Source organism: Lonchura striata, chromosome 28 (genome assembly GCF_046129695.1).
Source record: "Lonchura striata isolate bLonStr1 chromosome 28, bLonStr1.mat, whole genome shotgun sequence".
Classification (NCBI taxonomy): Eukaryota; Metazoa; Chordata; class Aves; order Passeriformes; family Estrildidae; genus Lonchura; species Lonchura striata.
In genome coordinates this window covers 6,538,056-6,557,863 of record NC_134630.1, presented here as the reverse complement: position 1 = coordinate 6,557,863, position 19,808 = coordinate 6,538,056, and the positions used below count along the sequence as shown (strand labels likewise).

Here is a 19,808-nt window from a genome sequence, read left to right as displayed (position 1 = left end):
TCAAATATTAATGCTGGCCACTGGGCTCAGCCCGGGACTGGGGGGGCCCGAGGGGGGGGTCTCTGGCCGCGTCCTCCCAGATGTGTCCCCCACACTGCCCAGCTGTCACCACCCCCCAGCACCAGGTGGGACCCCGAGAGGGACCCCAAGAGGGACCTTTGTTCTGGGGACAGACAATGCCAGGAGGGGACTGGGGGGCTGCCAACCTCCTGCCCCCAGTGTGGTGTCTGAGCTCCCCTAAACCGCGCGGCAGAGGGGGAGCAGAGCCCCCCGTGCCCCCCAGGACGAGCTCCCCGGCGTGGGTGACAGAGCTGGGGGGGGTCCTTATTCCCCCAAAAACCCTGCAGCCCCCAGCCCCGTGACAGGAGGGGATCCCATCGCCGGGGTCTGGGGGTCCCGGTGACCCCCGCTTCCCCCGCTGTCACACGGGGAGGGGCCGCCCGGTGTCACTTGGGGGTCCCGGTGCCCCCCGCCACCCGGGGGGGGGGATGAGCCCCGCGGGGTCCCGCCGTGTCGCCCTCGCTGTCCCTGCCGGTGTCCCCTCGGTGGTCTCGCCCCCCCCGTGCCGGTGCCCCCGGCGAGGCGGGGGATCGGGGGGGGATCGGGGGCTCCGGTCCGCGCCGCGCGCGGCGGCGACACAAAGCGGCTCCGGCGGCGGCGGCGGCGGCGGCGGCGGCGGCGGGGGGGGTCCCGGCGGGTCCCGGTGCCGCTGGGTCCCGGTGGTCCCGGTGCCGCTCCCCGCCATGGCCAAGTGGCTCCGGGAGTACCTGGGCCGGGGGGCCCGGCGCTCCCCCCCGCGCCCGCCCCAGCCCGACTACAGCGGTCCCGGGGGTCCCCCCGCCGCCGCCCCCGGAGCCGCGCTCCGCGGCCCCGCCGCCTCCCCGCGCCGCCGCCTCGTGCGGGTGGGGGGCGCGGGGCCGGGGGGCGGCCCCCGCCGCCTGCAGCAGGTACGGGCGGGGGGCACCGGGAGGGCACCGGCGGGTACCGGGGGCACCGGGCGGGAGCGGCGGGGAGGGACCGAGGGGTACAGGGGGGCAGCGGGTGGGGGGCTGGGCAAGGGGAACGGGGGGCAGCGGGAGCGGGAGGAACGGGGGGTCGGGCAGGTGTTAACGGGGCAGCGGGGAGAACGGGGGGGTCTGGGGAGCGGAGGGGATGGGGGGAGATGGGGAACGGGGGTGGGGGCCGAGAGCGGCCGGGAAAGCGGGGATGGGGAACCGGGGAGAGCCAAGGGGTCGAGGGGGCAGAGGGGCAGCCAGGGAGGAGCTGGGGTCACTGGGAGAGGGAACTGGGGTCACTGGGAGAGGGAACTGGGGGGCGCCTGGGGACGTTGGAGTCACTGGGAGAGGGGGAAGGGGAGAGGGGTTGGGGGACAAAGGGACCCGGTGGGCGGGAGCGGGGACGGCGCTGGGGACACCCCTGTCGGGGATGTGGGAGCCCCAAGGGTCCCGGGAGGGCACCCAGGGACCGGGGGGCTGCGGGGGGCACAGTGGGGGTCCCGTCCCACCCGGAGCCCTCCCCGCAGGGCCCAGGTGAGAGCGAGTACTCCGAGCCCTTCGAGGGGGAGCAGGACTCGGCGCCCGAGGGCGGCTGCGACGAGGAGGCCACAGGTGGGTGGTGACACCCCGGGCACCCCCAGCCCCCCGCGGGGGTCCCGGGCGCCTCCCACCGCCCCGTTCCCCATCCCCAGGGTGCCCGCGGCAGGGCGAGGGCCGGCGGGTGCGGCCGCGCCGGGGTCCCCAACTCTACGACACCCCCTCCGAGGAGTGGGACACGGCCGGGGACAGCCCGGGGGGACCCCCGGCCCGGGAGAGCCGCCTCCCCCGCGACGATGAGCGCCCGGCCGACGAGTACGACCAGCCCTGGGAGTGGAAGAAGGATCACATCTCACGGGCGTTCGCAGGTGACAGTCCCCGGGTGCCACCTCAAATCCCATGGGTGCCACTCCTGGCTCCCTCCTCCTTGTGGGAACCACCCCAGGGTCCCCCAGCCCTACATCCCGCAGCTTCCATGGGTATCAGTCCTGGCCCTCAGCATCCCCAGCACCCTGGGGTCCCCCCCATATCCCCTGGTGGGTGCAGCTCTCACCCCTGCCACCCCTGTGGGTACCCCCCAAAGCACTCCTGGCCCCAGCAACGGGACACCACAGCAGGGCAGGGCCACCTCTGGGTCACTCCTTGGTGGCACTGAGAGGAGGCGGGCAGGGTGGGTGGGTGACACCCCTTTGTCCCTGCAGTGCAGTTTGAGAGCCCTGAGCGCTCCCCCAGCCTGTCCCGGCAGGTGCCACGCTCCCCCCGGGCCCCCGGCGGCCCCCGGCCCGGCTGTCCCCCCAGCCCCAGGCACGTGGACACCTCGCTGCCCCTGGAGAAGCAGGCGTGAGTCTGGGGGCATCCCGTGGGGTGGCACCACCAGCATCCCGGTCACGCGGCGTGGCACGGGGGCAAACCTGGGGCAGAGGAGGTCCCCACGGGTGGGTCCTTGTGGGGTCAAGGGCTCTTTGACATGGATGGGTCCCCAGGGGGTGTGGAGGGCCCCATGTCCTGGGTGAATCCCCGTGGGGTTGGGTGCTCCACAGGGTCTTGAGTGCCCCATGGCATGGATGTGTGGCCCATGGTGTGTTTGGGTACCCCATGGCGTGGTTGGGTGCCCATGGAGTGTCTGGGTGCCCCATAGGATGCTTGGATGACCCATGGCATGGTTGGGTCCCCCATGGTGCATTATTGTGCCCCATGGCGTGGTTGGGTGCCCCATGGCGTGGTTGGGTGCCCCATGACGTGGTTGGGTGCTCCATGGCATGGTTGGGTGCTCCATGGCGTGGTTGGGTGCCCCATGGCATGGTTGGATGCCCCATGGCGTGGTTGGGTCCCCCATGGCGTGGTTGGGTGCTCCATGGCATGGTTGGATGCCCCATGGCGTGGTTGGGTGCCCCATGGCATGGTTGGATGCCCCATGGCGTGGTTGGGTGCCCCATGGCATGGTTGGGTCCCCCATGGCGTGGTTGGGTGCCCCATGGCATGGTTGGATGCCCCATGGCGTGGTTGGGTGCTCCATGGCATAGTTGGGTGCTCCATGGCATGGTTGGGTGCCCCATGGCGTGGTTGGGTGCCCCATGGCATGGTTGGATGCCCCATGGCGTGGTTGGGTGCCCCATGGCATGGTTGGGTCCCCCATGGCGTGGTTGGGTGCCCCATGGCATGGTTGGATGCCCCATGGCGTGGTTGGGTGCTCCATGGCATAGTTGGGTGCTCCATGGCATGGTTGGGTGCCCCATGGCGTGGTTGGGTGCCCCATGGCATGGTTGGATGCCCCATGGCGTGGTTGGGTGCCCCATGGCGTGGTTGGGTGCCCCATGGCATGGTTGCCCCTCCGACTCCCCTGGGTGCCAACGCCCTGACTGCCTCCATGACGTGGAAGGTGCCCCATGGCACAGGGGGTCCCTGTGGGGTGTGGGGGTTCCCCAAGCCGCAGCGGGTGCCCCGCATTGCTGATGGGTCCGAGCAGCCAGGAGGGTCCCCCCGTGGCACAGGGGGTGCCCGTGTGACCCCGCTGTGCCCAGGTGGTACCACGGCCCCATCGGGCGGGCGGGCGCCGAGACGCTGCTGGCGCTGTGCCGCGAGGGCAGCTTCCTGGTGCGGGACTGCGAGACCAGCCCCGACGACTACTCGCTGTCCCTCAGGTGAGCGTGGGCACACGGGCACAGCCCCGGGCCCGGCCCTGCCAGGGAGGCCGTGCCAGGCTGGTGGTGTGGGGTTGGATCAGGGTGGTGCCACGTTTGGCTGTCCCGGCGTCTGTGGGGATGTGCTGGCACGTCGCCATGCGTGGGACAGGCTGGAGGTGACCCGGGATCCCTCAGCTGGGGCAGTGCCACCCCCTGCCTCTGCTCTGGATGGGGTCCCCATTACTGTCCTCATCCCCACTGCTGTCCACATGTGAGCCTCAATCTCCATGCCAGTCCTCAGCCCTATTCCCAGTCCCTCTTCCCACTCCTATTCCCATCCCAGGTGTCCTCCACCCTATCCCCATCCCTAATCCTATCCTTGTCCACCTCCCTGTCTGAGCCTCCAACCTGCTCCTCATTCCTGTCCTCATCCTCATTCCCATCCCATCCCATGGATCCCATCCCATACCATGGATCCCATCCCATCCCATCCCATCCCACGGATCCCATCCCATCCCATCCCATACCATGGATCCCATCCCATGGATCCCATGGATCCCATCCCATGGATCCCATGGATCCCATCTCATGGATCCCATGGATCCCATCCCATCCCACGGATCCCATCCCATCCCATGGATCCCATCCCATCCCACGGATCCCATCCCATCCCATACCATGGATCCCATCCCATGGATCCCATCCCATGCCATGGATCCCATCCCATGGATCCCATCCCGGTTCCCGTGCCTCATTTCCCGTCCGTCCCGCAGGAGCAGCCAGGGTTTCGTGCACGTGAAGCTGACGCGGACCCGGGAGCAGCACTTCACGCTGGGCCGGGCCGGGGCCGCCTTCCCGTCGGTTCCGGCGGCCGTGGGGCACTACACGGCCCGGGCGCTGCCCGTGCGCGGTGCCCGCCACCTGTCCCTGCTCTACCCCGTGGCCGTGCAGCCCCTGTGACCCCCCGGGACCCCCGCCCCATTAAAGCCGCCGTGGCACATCGGGGTGGTGACGCTGTGGTGCCTCCACGGGGGATTTGGGGACGGGATTTTGAGGGGTGGGGATGCGGGGAGGAGTTCTTGGGATGCGGATGGGGGGATTGGGGACAGGGATGGGGACAGAGATGGGGACTGAAATGGGGACGGGGGAAGAAAGGGATGGGATGGGATGGGATGGGATGGGATGGGATGGGATGGGATGGGATGGGATGGGATGGGATGGGATGGGATGGGATGGGATGGGATGGGGATGGGGATGGGGATGGGGACAGGAATGGGATGGAGGTGGGATGGGGATGAGGATATGGATGGAGGTGTGGGTGGGGATGGGAACAGGGACAGGAATGGGTGTCTTTGGTGCATCTTGGTGCCCAACTCTGGTGTCCCTGGGGAAAGCAGGACAAGGTGATGGCACTGCCACTGCTGTCCCACCCTGGTCTCACCACCGTGAAGGATCCCCAGGATTGGGAGGGGGGCGAGTCGAGATGAGTGCCCCCAGCCACGGGCACGGCACGGGCTGGCACTGCCTGGGGTCACCCACATGGTGAGGGGCTGGTGGCACTGCCCCCCCTTGCTTCCCACCCCCAGCATAGCCCTCGTGTGCCACCAAGGAAGAGGCCAGGGGACAACAGACTGGCTTGCCCTAAACGAGGGGTTCCAGGGGCCGCTGTCACCCCTTGGGCACAGTGACAACGAGGGGCACAGGATGGCACGGGGTGGGGGGGACACAGAGGACGCTGAGCCGGGTGACAGGATGCTGCCAAACACCTTTTTTGGGGGTTTCCTGAGGAAGGGCAGACCTGGGGGAGGGTGTGAAGCACAGCGGGCACTCTCAGGGCCGGGGGGGCACGGGGGGGCCCCGTGCCCGCTGCAGCCCCCGCTGGTACGGGCTGATCTTCAGCTCGGGGGGTGGTGGCAGCTTCGCGGGGTCCCGCGCCGAGAGGGACACCACGTTCAGGTAGATGGCCGTGTCGGAGGGGACAGCGCCTGCTGGGGGTCACTTCTGTCAGCCAGAACCCTCGGGGGGCACACGGAGTGCCCTGAGTAGGGGATGGCGGTGGGGGGGTGAGCAGGGGAGGTTTGGGGTTAGGGGAACACGGTACAGGTGGGCTTGGGGGTGTTTGGAGGATGTGAGGAGGTACTGGGGAGGGGAGTTTGGGGACAGAGTTACCTCGACACCTGTGACAGCAGCGGTGGGCGAGCAGTGCCAGCCCCAGGAGGAGGGCGGTGCCCCCCAGGCCCCCCAGGAGCCCCCAGCACAGCGCTGCAAGCACAGCCAGCAGGGTCAGCCCCGGCCCCGGGGACACCGGACACGGGGATGGAGGGGACAGCAGGGACAGCGGGGGCACAGTTACCTGCCTGATGTCCTCCAAGAGCTGCTGCCGGGAGGGGAGAGCAGTCAGAGATGTCCCTGTCCCCGTCCCTGTCCCCGTCCCCGTCACCGTCCCGTCCCTATCCCGTCCCTGTCCCCCTGTCCCCTGTCCCCTCCCTGTCCCTGTCCCCATCCCGTCCCCGTCCCCGTCCCTGTCCCTTCTTACTGTGGCCACCCAAAACCCCCCAGGAACCTCCCCCAGGGGACCCCACCCACCCAAGGGACCCCACCCACCCTGCTGGTGACCCTCAGTGATCCCCCCGGAGCCCCTCGGCGGTGCCACCTCCCCGCACGGAGCCGTCCCGGGCGGTCCCGGGCTGTCCCGGGCAGTACCGGGGGTGACGCGGAGCTCGGTGCCGTTGCCGGTGGCGGAGCCGTGCCGGGGGATCTCGAGGGTCACCCGGCAGAGGTAGCGCCCGCTGTCGTTGCCCTGCACCTGCGGGAGGCTGAGGGTGGCCCGGGGGGGGTGCCAGGCCAGCCGGGCCCCCGGGGCACGGTGGGGACAGGGGAACAGGGGCAGGGGGGTGCCAAAGCGCAGGCGGGTGGCACAGAGCACCCCAAAAACCCCGGCCCTCACCCACTCCATCCGCAGCAGGGCCTCGCTCTCGGCCACCTCCACCTGGCACCCCAGGGCCACCGTGCCACCCGTGGTCACCTGCAGCTCGCCCGGGTGCTGGGTCACCCGCAGGGTGCCCGCTGTGGGGACAGCCCCTGTCGTGGGGGGATGGATGGCACCCCCAGCCCCACGGTGCCCCAGGACACCCGTGGGGTGGGGGACAGGGACACTCCAGGCTCGCTGCCCACGTATCCCCTGTCACCTCTGACCACACGTCCCATCCTGTCCCCCACCACTGCCGCCTTCCTGTCCCCACTGACGCTGTCTGCCCCCCTCCCTGTCCCCTCCCCGTGTCCCCCCATCCATCCATCCTCACCTGCTCCATCCTGTCCCCCTGCTGCAGCCATGCCACCCACCTCTGTCCCCACGTCTGTCCCTCCCTCTGTGTCCCCAGCCCCTCTCTGGTCTCCCCCTCAGGACAGATGTCCCCTCCCTCCCCATTTGTCACACAGGGGTCAGCCCGAGCCCCGTACCCCCCTCCACAGCGTCCCCTGGGTGGCCTGTCCCCAATCCCACAGGGTCCCAGGTGCTGTCCCCCCTGTCCCCATCGCCAGCTTTGTCCCCCGCTCACCTCCAAGGAGGGGGATGAGGACCCCGAGCCGCCACATCCCCCGCTCCGGGCTCAGCGCAGCCCCCGCTCCGAGGGGCTGCGTCCCCAGGCGGTGCCAGTGCCCGCACTGCCCCTGTCCCCAAAGCACCGCTGTCCCCAAAGCCTCCTGGCCCTCCGCGATGCCACCCGGGCCAGCCCACTGCGACATTGTGGCTTCCGGCGGCTGTGGGACGGGGGAGGTGACGGGGACAGAGAGCGGGACCAGGGCGGGGGCAGGGAGGGGGACGTGGGTGGGGATGGGGATTTGGGCAGGGATGGGGCGGATGGCGGGATGGGAAAAGGGGAAAGGGATGGGGACAGGAACAGGAGCTGGAATAGGGACAGGGATGGGGATAGGAATTAGGACAAGGATGTGATTTGGGATAGGGATTTGGGCAGGGATGGGGCGGATGGCGGGATGGGAAAAGGGGAAAGGGATGGGGACAGGAACAGGAGCTGGAATAGCGACAGGGATGGGGATAAGGATGCGATTGGGGACAGGGATTTGGACAGGAATGGGGACAAGGATAGGGACAGTGATGCAGCTGGGGACAGGGATGGGGACAGGGTTGGGGATAGGAATTAGGACAAGGATGTGATTGAGGATAGGGATTTGGAGAGGGATGGGGACAGGGATGGGGACAAGGATATGAGTGGGGACAGGGATTTGGACAGGGATGGGGACAGGGATTTGGACAGGGATGGGGACAAGGATAGGGACAATGATGCAGCTGGGGACAGGGATGGGGACAGGGATGGGGACAGGGTTGGGGATAGGAATTAGGACAAGGATGTGGTTGAGGATAGGGATTTGGAGAGGGATGGGGACAGGGATTTGGACAGGGATGCAGACAGGGATTTGGACAGGGATGGGGACAGGAATAGGGACAAGGATATGACTGAGGACAGTGATGTGGGACACCATCCGAATTGAGGACAAGTGGCAGCACCTCCTCAGGTCCCACCTTGATCCTGGCACCACTCCAGCCTCGGGAGGAGCCCCGTGGGGACTTCCTCTGATCCCCCTGGAGCAGGGGGACCCCTCCTGCCCCACGAGTGGGCTTTGGTGGGGGGGGGTTCGTATTCCTGGACTGGGAAGCGTGACAGTGTCCCCCCCGCGGGGTGACAATGTCCCTCCCCCTGCCCTCGCCCCCAGCCCCGGCCCGGCGCTGCCGCCGCCGCCGCCGCTCCGGGACTACAACTCCCGGCGTGCCCCGGGGCCGGGCGGGGCCGCGCGGGCGGGGCGGGGCGGGGGCGCCGCTCCCCCTTTGTTGGCGGCGGCGGCGCCGAGCGCGGCGGGGCCGGCCCGGGATGGGCGACCAGGTACGGCCCGGGGCCCCCGGGAGCGGCGGGGCGCGGCGGGGCAGGAGGAAGCGGGCGGGCGGGGGGTGAGGGGATGGAGCGATGGAGGATGGAGGGAGGGATGGAGGGAGAGGGGACGGACGGGTGGAGGGAGGGATGAAGAAGGAGAGATGAAGGAAGAAGGGATGGAGGAAGTGGGGATGGAGGGATGGGAAGGAGGGAGGGAGGGAGGGAGGAAGTGGGGATGGAGGAGCAGGGATGAGGAGCGCAGGTGTGGCGGATGGAGGGGCTGAAGGGTTCAGGGGGGCACCGGAGGGAAGGAGGGGTGCGGGAGGGCTGGGGGGGCGCGGAGGGGAGCAGGGGGCTCAGCACTGCCACGCTCACACTCACACTCACACTCACACTCACACTCACATTCACACTCACACTCACACTCACACTGACATTGCCGAGTCATCGGCCCCGCCATGCCCGGCAGCCCGGCCGGGTCTCCGCGGTGCCCGGCACGGCTTGGCACGGCCCGGCACGGCCCCGGGGCGAGCGCGGGGCCCGCGGGGCCGGTGGGCACTGACAGGGCGCCGGGCAGGAATCTCTCCGCAAGATCATCACCACGCTCGCCGTGAAGAATGAGGAGATCCAGAACTTCATCTACTCCCTCAAGCAGATGATCCAGAACGTGGAGGTAGCCCCGGCCCCCCGCGCTCCCCCGGGGCCCCGCGGGGCCGGCCCCGCTCAGGCCCCGCCGTTGTGCCCAGGCCAACTCGGCGCGGGCGCAGGAGGACCTGGAGGCCGAGTTCCAGTCGCTCTACGTGCTGCTGGCCGAGCTCAAGGAGGACATGCTGATGAAGATCAAGCAGGAACGTGCCAGCCGCACCTACGAGCTGCAGGTGAGCCCCGGCCCGGCGCCCCCGGCCCGCGACCCTGCCCGGCGCTGCCCCTCTGCCCTCCCTCCCCTGCCAGGCCCAGCTCGTGGCGTGCTCCAAGGCCCTGGAGAGCTCCGAGGAGCTGCTGGAGGCGGCCAACCAGGCCCTGGGCACGGCCAACCACCAAGACTTCTCCCAGGTGGGTGCCCGCGGCGCCAGGGGTGGCTCTGCCTGGCTGGCCCCACTCTGGGGGTGTCCTGACCCCCCCTTGCCACCTGCTCAATGTCACCCTGGGCTGGGCACGGCTTCGCTCTGCGTGCTGGGCTGGCTGGGGCTGGGTGGCAGCGTGGGCACCTGGGTGACCCCAGGGACCTGACATGAAGGGGCAGCACGGCAGGGCCATGGGGGGCACTGGGGGGCACGTGGGGTGCTGTGCCAGGCAGGTGCTGTGCCATGGGGGTGCTGTGCCAGGTGGGCCACTGTGGGATGCAGCAATGCTCTGGGATGCTCTGGGATGCAGGGATGCTCTGGGATGCTCTGAGGATGCTCTGGGATGCAGGGATGCTCTGGGATGCAGGGATGTTCTGGGATGCAGGGATGCTCTGGGATGCAGGGATGCTCTGGGATGCTCTGGGGATGCTCTGGGGATGCAGGGATGCTCTGAGGATGCTCTGGGATGCAGGGGTGCTCTGGGGATGCTTTGAGGATGCTCTGGGATGCAGGGATGCTCTGGGATGCTCTGAGGATGCTCTGGGATGCAGGGATGTTCTGGGATGCAGGGATGCTCTGGGATGCTCTGGGATGCTCTGGGGATGCTCTGGGATGCAGGGATGTTCTGGGATGCAGGGATGCTCTGGGATGCTCTGGGATGCAGGGATGCTGTCCTGCTGGGTGCTACAGCTGGTACAGGTCCCGCATGTGCTCCCTGTGCCCGGCTCTGCTGCCTCACTGCTGCTTTTCTCCTCTTTCCCTCTGCGCTCACAAGACGGCCAAACAGATCAAGGATAGGTACGGCCCCCCCGAGCCTCCCCACTAACCCCCCTCCTCCTCCTCCTCCTCCTCCTCCTCCTCCTCCTCCTCCTCCTCCTCCTCCTCCTCCTCCTCCTCCTCTTCCTCCTCCTCTTTCTCCTCCTCCCAGCCAGGGCCCCACAGGGGGTGGTCCCAAGGTGCTGGGGTGGCCCTGTGGGTGCTGGGGTGGCCCCGTGGGTGCTGGCATGGCTGTGCCCACCCTCCCCAGGGTCACACAGGGCAGGGGGGGTGCCCGGCCCCTCTGAGCCCCGTGCCCTGTCCTGGCACAGCGTGACGATGGCTCCGGCCTTCCGCCTGTCGCTCAAGGCCAAGGTCAGTGACAACATGAGCCACCTGATGGTGGATTTCGCCCAGGAACGGCGCCTGCTGCAGGGCCTCGCCTTCCTGCCAGGTATTGCCAGGGCAGGGGGGCACGGGGGGACAGGGCAGGGCACGGCCAGCCTGGCACCGGGGTGGGGGTCACGCCCTGGGGCACTGCCAGGCCTGGGGTGCCTTTCCAGAGGGGCAGGAAGGTGCCAGGGATGGGTGGAGGCATGAGGGGTTTGGGTGTTGTGCCCAGGGGGGCGGTGAGGGCCGTGCTGGGGGTGTCTGGCTGCCATGGGGTGGGGTCCCATGGGTGCCACACCTGAGGTTTGTGACTTGTTGAGCCCGCGGGGTGTGGGGGAGCCCTGGGGGTGCCCGGGAGCGCTGGGGAAGCCCTGTGTGACAGGGAGGGGGGACACTGGCACGGCTGCTCCTGCGGGCAGTGCCCAGCGCCCCCGAGATCGACCTGGCGGAGTCTCTGGTGGCCGATAACTGTGTGACCCTGGCCTGGAGGATGCCCCACGAGGACAGCAAGATCGACCACTACGTGCTGGAGTACCGCAGGACCAACTTCGAGGGGCCCCCCCGTGCCAAGGAGGACCAGCCCTGGATGGTCATCGAGGGCATCAAGGGCACTGAGTACACCCTCACTGGTGAGGGCACGGCCCTGCAGCCGGCCCTGGGCGGGCACCGGGCTTGTCCCAGGCTCTGTAAGGGACACGGGGGTGGCAGTGCCCTCCTTGTGCCCCACCCCGTGACCCCGCTGTGCCCGCAGGGCTGAAGTTTGACATGAAGTACATGAATTTTCGGGTGCGGGCGTGTAACAAGGCGGTGGCGGGCGATTTCTCCGAGCCGGTCACTTTGGAGACCAGAGGTGGGTCCGGGGAGGGTGGCAGGTGCCCGTGTGCCCCTGTGCCAGCCCTGTGGGGCGATGGCCAGGCTGGGGGAGCCGCGGCACCGCTGACGGGGGCCGTCCCCAGCGTTCGTGTTCCGGCTGGATGCCAGCACGTGCCACCAGAACCTGCGGGTGGAGGAGCTGAGCGTGGAGTGGGACGCCACGGGAGGGAAGGTGCAGGACGTCAAGGCCCGCGAGAAGGATGGCAAGGGCAGGACAGCGTCCCCTGCCAACTCCCCTGCCAGGTAATGCCACCCCCGGGCCCCCAGCACGGCCCCTGGGCCTGGCAGTGCCAACCCTGCCCTGTCCCCGCGTGCCAGGGTGGTGCAGTCGCCCAAGAGGATGTCCCTGGGCCGTGGGGGCCGTGACCGATTCACCGCAGAGTCCTACACGGTGCTGGGTGAGAGGAGCACACGGGGTGGGGCTTGGGCACCCAGGGGTGTGGGGTTTGGGCACCCAGGGGTGGGGTTTGGGCACCCAGGGGTGGGGTTTGGGCACCCAGGGGTGTGGGGCTTGGGCACCCAGGGGTGTGGGTGAGGAGGGGATACACGGGGTGGGGGTTTGGGCACCCAGGGTTGTGGGGTTTGGGCACCCAGGGGTGTGGGGTTTGGGCACCGAGGGGTGGGGTTTGGGCACCCAGGGGTGTGGGTGAGAGGAACACAGGGGGTTTAGGGTTTGGGCACCCAGGGCTTTGGGGCTTAGGCACCCAGGGGTTTGGGGTTTGGGCACCCAGGGGTGTGGGGTTTGGGCACCCAGAGATGTGGGGATTTGGGCATCCAGGGGTGTGGGGTTTGGGTACCCAGGGGTTTGGGGTTTGGGCACCCAGGGGTGTGGGGCTTTGGGCCATGTAGGGATGTGGGTGAGGAGGGGGCACAGAGGGGGCGATGCAGGGGTGCAGGGTGGCACCGTGGCGGGGTGGGGACGGGACAGGGCACCCTTGGGTGCCCCAGGCAGAGCCGTGGCCGTGCCCCAGGGGACACCCTGATCGACGGGGACGAGCACTACTGGGAGGTGCGCTACGACCGCGAGAGCAAAGCCTTCGGCGTGGGCGTGGCCTACCGCAGCCTGGGCAAGTTCGACCAGCTGGGCAAGACGGCGGCATCGTGGTGCCTGCACCTCAACAACTGGCTGCAGGTCAGCTTCAGCGCCAAGCACAACAACAAGGCCAAGGTGCTCGACGTGCCCGTGCCCGACTGCATCGGCGTCTACTGCAACTTCCACGAAGGTGCGGCTGGGCTGGGCTGCGGCTGGCACCTGCCTGGGCGTTGGGCCCTCCCTGGGTACCAGTGTGGTATTGGCACCGCCATGGGCATTGTCACCGCCATGGGCACTGTCACCTCCATGGGCATTGTCATCACCATGGCCATTGCCACCTCCATGTCCATTGTCACCTCCCTGGCCATTGTCACCTTCATGGGCATTGTCATCACCATGGCCATTGCCACCTCCATGTCCATTGTCACCTCCCTGGCCATTGTCACCTTCATGGGCATTGTCATCACCATGGCCATTGTCACCTCCATGGCCATTGTCACCTCCCTGGGTACCAGTGTGGTATTGTCACCACCATGGGCATTGTCACCTCCATGGGCACCAGTGTGGTATTGGCACCACAATGGGCACTGTCACCTCCATGGCCATTGTCACCTTCATGGGCATTGTCATCACCATGGCCATTGTCACCTCCCTGGGTACCAGTGTGGTATTGTCACCACCATGGGCATTGTCACCTCCATGGACACCAGTGTGGTATTGGCACCACAATGGGCACTGTCACCACCCTGGCCACTGTCACCACCCTGGCCACTGTCACCACCATGGCCATTGTCACCACCATGGCCATTGTCACCTCCATGGGCATTGTCACCTCCATGGGCACCAGCATGTCCATACTTCACATGGCCACCAACATCCACCATTGTCATCACCCTGGCCATTGTCACCACCCTGGGCACCAGTGTGGCATTGGCACCACCATGGGCACTGTCACCTTCATGAACACTGTCACCACCATGGCCATTGTCACCTCCCTGGGCACCAATGTGGCATTGTCACCTCCATGGGCATTGCCAACCTCCATGGCCACCAGCATGTCCATACTCCAGCATGGCCACCAACATCCACCACTGTCACCTCCATGGCCACTGTCACCACCACAGGCACTGTGCCCGCCCCGTGCCCACCGTGTCCCCATTCCCGCAGGTTTCCTGTCCTTCTACAACGCCCGCACCAAGCAGCTGCTCCACACCTTCAAGGCCAAGTTCTCGCAGCCGGTGCTGCCGGCCTTCATGGTAAGGCTGGGGGGCAGGGCTGGGGGTCCTGGGGGTCTGCCAGCGCTGGGTGCCACCCGCTGAGCCCCTGCTGTGTCCCCAGGTGTGGTGTGGCAGCTTCCAGGTGACATCAGGCTTGCAGGTGCCCAGCGCCGTGCGCTGCCTCCAGAAGCGCAACAGCACCGCCAGCAGCTCCAGCCTGCCCTGAGCCTGGGCACGGCCCGGGACATACCCAGCCCACCCCAGCCCTGCCGGGCTCTGCCACCTCTGGGGCTGCCCCCCAACTCTGTGCCCCCCCCAGCACCGCCCTGCAGGGCTCTGCCACCTCCGGGGCTGCCCCCCAACTCTGTGCCCCCCCCCGTGTCACTGGGGCTCGTTGTCCCCCCCAGCACCGAGAGCTGCTTCTGGCCTGGAGAATAAATCGGGATGTGGGTGTGACCCGGCCGTGCTGGGGGCACAGGGGGCACTTTGGGGTTCCTGTGACACCCCCGTGGTGCCAGGGGGCACTTTGGGGTTCCTGTGACACCCCTGTGGTGCCAGGAGCAGGAAGGGGCTGGGTGGGCACAGGGTTCTTTATTTACAGTGCCCCCCCACCAGACATGAGGGGGGTTCCCTCCCCGGTGCCACCACAGGCCGGGGGACACTGGGGACAGTTTTCCTGAGGGTGAGGGGGGGTCCTGCTGGCTGCTGGCACAGAGTGGGGGGCAGCGGGCACCCCCAGAGTTCCCCATCACTGAGCCTGGCACAGCTGCAGCTTCTCGGGCAGCTCCCTGAGCACTGGGGGGTTCCTTGTCCCTTCTTTTGGGGATCCCAAAGCTGGGGGGTTCCCTGTCCCTTCTTTTGGGGGGTCAGAATTCCCAGGGATCCCAAAGCTGGGGGGTTTTCCCTGTCCCTTTTTTTGGGGATCCCAAATCTGGGAGGGTTCCCTGTCCCTGTTTTTGGGGGTTGCAATTCCCAGGGATCCCAAAGCTGGGGGGGTTCCCTGTCCCTTTTTTTGGGGGTCAGAATTCCCAGGGATCCCAAAGCAGGGGGGTTTTCCCTGTCCCTTCTTTTGGGGGTCAGAATTCTCAGGGATCCCAAAGCTGGGGGGGTTCCCTGTCCCTTTTTTTGGGGGTCAGAATTCCCAGGGATCCCAAAGCTGGGGGGTTTCCCTGTCCCTTTTTTTGGGGGTTGCAATTCCCAGGGGTATGTGGTGGGTGCTGGATGCGTAGAGGTGACACTGTCCCCTCCCAGCTGCTGGAACATCTGCCACCTTCCTCCTGCCCCAGGGGCATCTCGGAGCTCCTGGGGGATTCAGCTGGGCTCCCCTCTCTAGAAACAGGCTCTTTATTTCCTCGCTCAGAAAAATAGATTAATTCCCAAAGTCAAAAACAAAAAACAAAAAAAAGAGTTTTAAAGAAGGAATGATGAAAGTGGAGGCTGGAACGTGGCTGGCAGCGGGGCTGTACATGAGATGGCGCGGGTGGGGCTGTGCCACCCCGCTCAGTAGCTCTCCTCCTCCTCGGGGTAGTGGTGGTACCCGCCCTGGTGCCCCGCGGCGTTGGCCACCTCGCCCTGGCTGCCCTGGGGGCAGTACTTGGGGTCGTAGATCTGGCGGCCGAGGCCAAAGACCTGCCCGCTCTGGTTGGCGCCCTGGTTGGAGCCCATCTGCAGCGACATGGAGGAGTTGTCACACTTCTCTGTCCCCGTCTTGGCGTCGTAGATGTGTCTCCTGGTGCCGGGAGCTGTCATGCCCACCTGGAAGGAAGGGCAGGATGGAGCAGGCTGGGCTGTGGCCCTGCCACCCCTCGCCAGCCCGGCGTGGGGGGCTCACCTGACTGGCACATTTGTTCGTGCCCATCTGGAGGCTGATGGTGGAGTGGTCCATGGGCGGCAGGATCTGATTTTTGGGATCGTAGAGATGCCTCCGGGTGCCGTAGGCCGTCATGCCGGACTGGCTGGCACACTTGTTTGTGCCCATCTGACAAAAGGGCTCTGGTGAGGAATGTGTGCTGCCCCACACGTGCCCCTTCTCCCCATCCCTATCCCCCCCCAGCCTGAGCAGCACAGCCAGAGCTCCGAAACCCCTCTCGGGCTCCACAGAGCCAAGATGGTCCCAGATCCCAAAAACACCTGAGGCACCTCGTGCCTTAGGTCCCTCAGCAACGCTTGGAGCTGTGACAGCGCTGAGAATGTGACAGAATTCAAGTGGGCACCCTTTGCCCAGCCCCCCGCCCCACCCGTGGGACCCTGTGCCCACCTGCAGCCCGATCACACACTGCCCAGCCTTCATCTTGCTCTCGTCGAAATTCCTCTGCTGCTTCTCCGAGTACTTCACGCCGATGTCCACCCCGCTCTGCAGCCCCTTCGTCTTGGCCTGCCGGGAGTGGCTGTGAGGAAGGACAGGGGTCCCAAAGCCCCCCAAAATCGGGGTCTCCGTGGGGCTGCAGCCCCTCCCCAAACTGCTCATCCCCCCGTGCTCACCATTCCTGCCAGCGCCAGCAGCGACACCTGCACCTGCGTCAGGTTCCCGCTCTCAAAAAGGTCGTTGGCTTCGAAGAGGTCCACGGGGTTCATGCCGTAGCTGGCCATGGCCTTGATGAAGTTGGAGAGGTTCTCCAGCTGTGGAGAGGCGGAGGGGTGAGCCCCGGTGGGAGCTGGCACAGGAGGAGCAGCGGGCAGGCGGCAGCAGGGCTGCACCCACCTGGTGCCAGTTCTGAGCCGAGCGGTTGATCTTCCTCACCGCGTTGGGCTGCAGCTTGTTCATGAGCCTGGAGGGAGGGAGGGAGAGGTGAGGCTGTGCCAGGAAAAACCTCAAGGGGCTGCAGGGCATTGGCTCCTTTCGGGAAGGTCCAGCCCAGGCCTCCTCCTTGTGAGGTGAATTTCCCCCCCTCAGGTCCCAGTTTGTCCTCGGGGCTCTCGCCAGGTACAGAAGCCACGGGGGTGGCTCTGGCACGCATCCAGCCTCACCACAAGGGCTGGTGAGGGTCCCCTGGGGGCTCGGTACCCCCCATCTCCTCCCAGCTGGAGCAGGGGCTGGGGGCCATGCTCAGGGACTCACTCGCAGAGGATCACCCCGTCCTTCAGCCCCCTCTGGAAGTCAGGCCCGATCTGTTTTCCTGTCACGCTCTCGATCCACGTCCGCAGCTCGGCCTCCTTCTGTGGGTCGTACTTCTGGGCGAGCTGGGGGACAGTGGGGGGACAGCTTAGAAAACACCCCAGCGTGCAGCCCAACCCCTCACGGGGACAGTTCCCCCTCCCTGGTGTGGGACAGGAGCATGAGGATGATGCTGCCAGCAGACACGGCACCTTCTGAACCATTCCAAAAGCGTGAGAAGGGGGAAGTGACCCCCCAGATTTGTCTCTTCCTGTCTGCTGGAGCCCGTGGGAGCTCAGCTCTGAGCCCCAGGGGTCCTGGCGACAGATGCTCTCCCCTTCCCTTCTGTCCAGGCCCAGCCTCCACCACAGATTCCTCCGGATTCCTCTGGATTCCTCCGTCACCGCGGCTATGCCAGGAATGTGGATGCCTCCTCCCAAATGCAGACCAGCTGCCAGGGCCAGCAGCATCTCTGTCGTCTTGGCCCCCGGCCCACAAGGGAAGGGAAAGTCCTCCTGGCCTAGGGAGGGAAGGGGAGTTCTGTCCTGCCCCAGCCTGGCACCTCTGATGCTCAGCTGGCACCTGGGGGTGGTCCCAGGGCATCCACCAACCTCTCGCCCATCCTGTCCCTCCCTGGTCCTGTTACGTGCCGAGGCCATGAGTCCCTAGGGATCCTGGGCACGGGGAGACACTGGGATGGGCACAGCCCAGCCCCGCGAGGTGGCAGGGAGACACTCCAGTACCAAATGGAAGCTGGACGGACGCAGGACACGGATCGCCCTCACGGCGCCGTGCGTGTCCTGGCTGCGGGATTCTCAGTCCCACCGGATGAGTTTCTGGAGCATGAGCAGCTGAAGCCAGTTCCTCTTCCCTCCCATGGCCAGCCTGAGCATTTCCCAAGCCATGGAGTGTGCACGTGGACCAGCCCCAGAGAGATCCCACCACAGCCCAGTCTGTGAGTGCTTCCACAAACTGGGAGCATGGCACTGGTTCAACTGGTTCCCAGTTGGTGATGTCACCTCCATCACACACTCCGGGGCAGTTGGACTGGCTCGTGTCTTGCTGAATCAACATGAAGCACCAAGGCCCCGTTGCATGTCACCCGCTCAGCTGGGGCAGGCCGGGGCCCATCCACTCCTCCCCGTTACGAAATGCAAAATAAAATGTAATTCCCCTGCCAGGCCAGGTAAGGAGTGCCCATGTGGCCACCACATCTCGCCAACCACGGCCGTGGAAGCCACGTGCCCATCACCACCTGCCCCTTTTCCTGCCAGCCCTGGCCCTGTCCAGGTGTCCCCAGGCAGAACACACTCAAACCACCTCCCTGGGGTGACCACAGCTCAGTCTCTGCTCGCCTGGCACCGGGCACAGCCACCGAGCACCCGGGGCTGCCATGTCCCCTGTGCCCCCTCCCCAGCCTGGCACGACCCCCGTGCGCTGTGGAGGGGGCGGGAGGTGCCGGCAGCTCTCTGCACCCCGTGGCACCCGGATCCCACCCAGGGGTGCAAACAGCGCAGCCGGAGGCTCCCATCCATCCCTCCTTCCCTGGGGGATCACCGGGCCCAAAAGCCGCATCCCCAGAGCCGGGTCGGAGCATCCCGCAGAGCGATGCGGAGCTGCGGGGAAGCAGAAAGTGGAGAAGATTCGTGGAGCTAATCCGGAGCCACGGAGAACCGAGGCGACCGTCCCCAGCCTCGGGTGTGACGGGAAGGGTTCCCCGCGGCTTGCCGGGGCAGCGGCCACCGCACCGGAGACCCCAACCGCGGTCCCCCAAAACACGTCCCTGGGACCCTCTAGGCAGGCTCGGGGCACTTGGAGACTGGGAGCCCAGCTGCGGCATCCCCAGCCCTCCGAGAGCTCGGTACACCGGGTCCTTCCGCGCCGCACGCTCCCGGGAAGCCCCGCATTCCCATCTTCCCGGAATCCCCCGACTTTTCTCCGCTCTTGCCCGGCTCTGCACTCCTGGGACATACCGGAAAAACCCCCGCCTCTCCAGAACCCGGGATGCCCCAGCAGCACCGGGGTGCTCGGCTCTCCCGGGCCTCCAGGAGCACCGGCAGCCACAGCGCCCGGTGGCCCCGGTATCCCCCAGCCCCCGCTTCACCCCCGGTGGTCCCGGCCCCCGCCGCGGCTCACCCGGTTCTTGACTTCGGCGGAGAGGCCGTAGGACGGGCCCTTGTTGAACTGGGAGCTGCTCATGGCAGGGAACAGAGCCGGTACCGGAGCGGGGAGCGGGCAACGGGGCCGGTACCGGAGCGGGGAGCGGGCAACGGGGCCGGTACCGGAGCGGGCTCTGGCGGGGCGGAGGCGGGGGCGGGTCGGGCCCGGCCCCCTCCGCGTTGATTGGACGGGGAGAAATGTCCAAATTAGGGCAGGAGCGGCCGGATCGAGGGGAGGGTCCCGAACCCCGACACTGCGACTCGGGGAGCACCGGGAGGCACCGGGAGTCGGGGGAGCTCGGGGCCGGAACTGGAACCGTCCGGGGCACAGGCGTGTGTGTGCCCACGGGCACGCGTGGGACGTTCACACACACCCACACCCACACACAACACACACGCACCCACGGGCGCTACCCCGCACACGCACTCGCACATTCACTCACGCACTCAGACATCCACACGCACCTGCCTGCGCACGCCCACGGTCACGCACACACGCAGGACACGCGTACGCCTTCCATCGTCCCGCACCCATCCCCGACCGCGTCCCCTTCCCCTCGGCCGGCATAAATCCCACGCAAGATGGCCCGGTACGGCCCGGTCCGGCCCGGCCTCGCGGGGCGGTCCCGGGATGAAGATGGGCGGGGAGGGGATCCTCGCCATCGCCCGTGGGCAGCGGCC

At 67.3% G+C, this 19,808-nt stretch overlaps 4 protein-coding genes across 5 annotated transcripts; 2 read left to right on the top strand and 2 right to left on the bottom strand.

Moving 5' to 3' along the window:
- Positions 1–743: 743 nt before the first annotated feature.
- SHD (Src homology 2 domain containing transforming protein D) lies at positions 744–4,650 on the top strand. Its single transcript, XM_077788842.1, has 6 exons — positions 744–947; positions 1,523–1,607; positions 1,688–1,900; positions 2,234–2,372; positions 3,554–3,673; positions 4,429–4,650. Exons 1-6 carry the CDS (start codon positions 744–746, stop codon positions 4,613–4,615), a joined length of 948 nt encoding a protein of 315 aa, XP_077644968.1. The 3' UTR covers positions 4,616–4,650.
- An 835-nt stretch (positions 4,651–5,485) lies between these two features.
- Positions 5,486–7,399, bottom strand: LOC144247583 (uncharacterized). The gene is made up of 3 exons (XM_077788736.1): positions 7,213–7,399; positions 6,260–6,736; positions 5,486–5,640 (listed from the first exon to the last, which is right to left on the bottom strand). The coding sequence occupies exons 1-3, from the start codon at positions 7,397–7,399 to the stop codon at positions 5,486–5,488; spliced, it is 819 nt and encodes a 272-aa protein (XP_077644862.1).
- A 1,078-nt stretch (positions 7,400–8,477) lies between these two features.
- Positions 8,478–14,330, top strand: FSD1 (fibronectin type III and SPRY domain containing 1). 2 transcript variants are annotated; one of them, XM_077788834.1, is made up of 13 exons: positions 8,478–8,553; positions 9,119–9,214; positions 9,288–9,419; positions 9,493–9,594; positions 10,381–10,403; positions 10,694–10,815; positions 11,171–11,380; positions 11,503–11,601; positions 11,708–11,867; positions 11,943–12,022; positions 12,596–12,847; positions 13,825–13,913; positions 13,996–14,330. In XM_077788834.1, the coding sequence occupies exons 1-13, from the start codon at positions 8,542–8,544 to the stop codon at positions 14,098–14,100; spliced, it is 1,482 nt and encodes a 493-aa protein (XP_077644960.1). In that variant the 5' UTR covers positions 8,478–8,541; the 3' UTR covers positions 14,101–14,330. The 2 variants fall into 2 exon arrangements, with proteins under 2 accessions (XP_077644960.1, XP_077644959.1); XM_077788833.1 differs by having other exon boundaries at positions 8,521–8,553; positions 9,197–9,214.
- Positions 14,331–15,202: 872 nt separating this feature from the next.
- On the bottom strand, positions 15,203–19,256 carry CNN2 (calponin 2). The gene is made up of 7 exons (XM_021546163.2): positions 19,105–19,256; positions 16,933–17,054; positions 16,576–16,642; positions 16,356–16,493; positions 16,132–16,248; positions 15,706–15,852; positions 15,203–15,629 (listed from the first exon to the last, which is right to left on the bottom strand). The coding sequence occupies exons 1-7, from the start codon at positions 19,165–19,167 to the stop codon at positions 15,375–15,377; spliced, it is 909 nt and encodes a 302-aa protein (XP_021401838.1). The 5' UTR covers positions 19,168–19,256; the 3' UTR covers positions 15,203–15,374.
- Between the last annotated feature and the right edge of the window lie 552 nt (positions 19,257–19,808).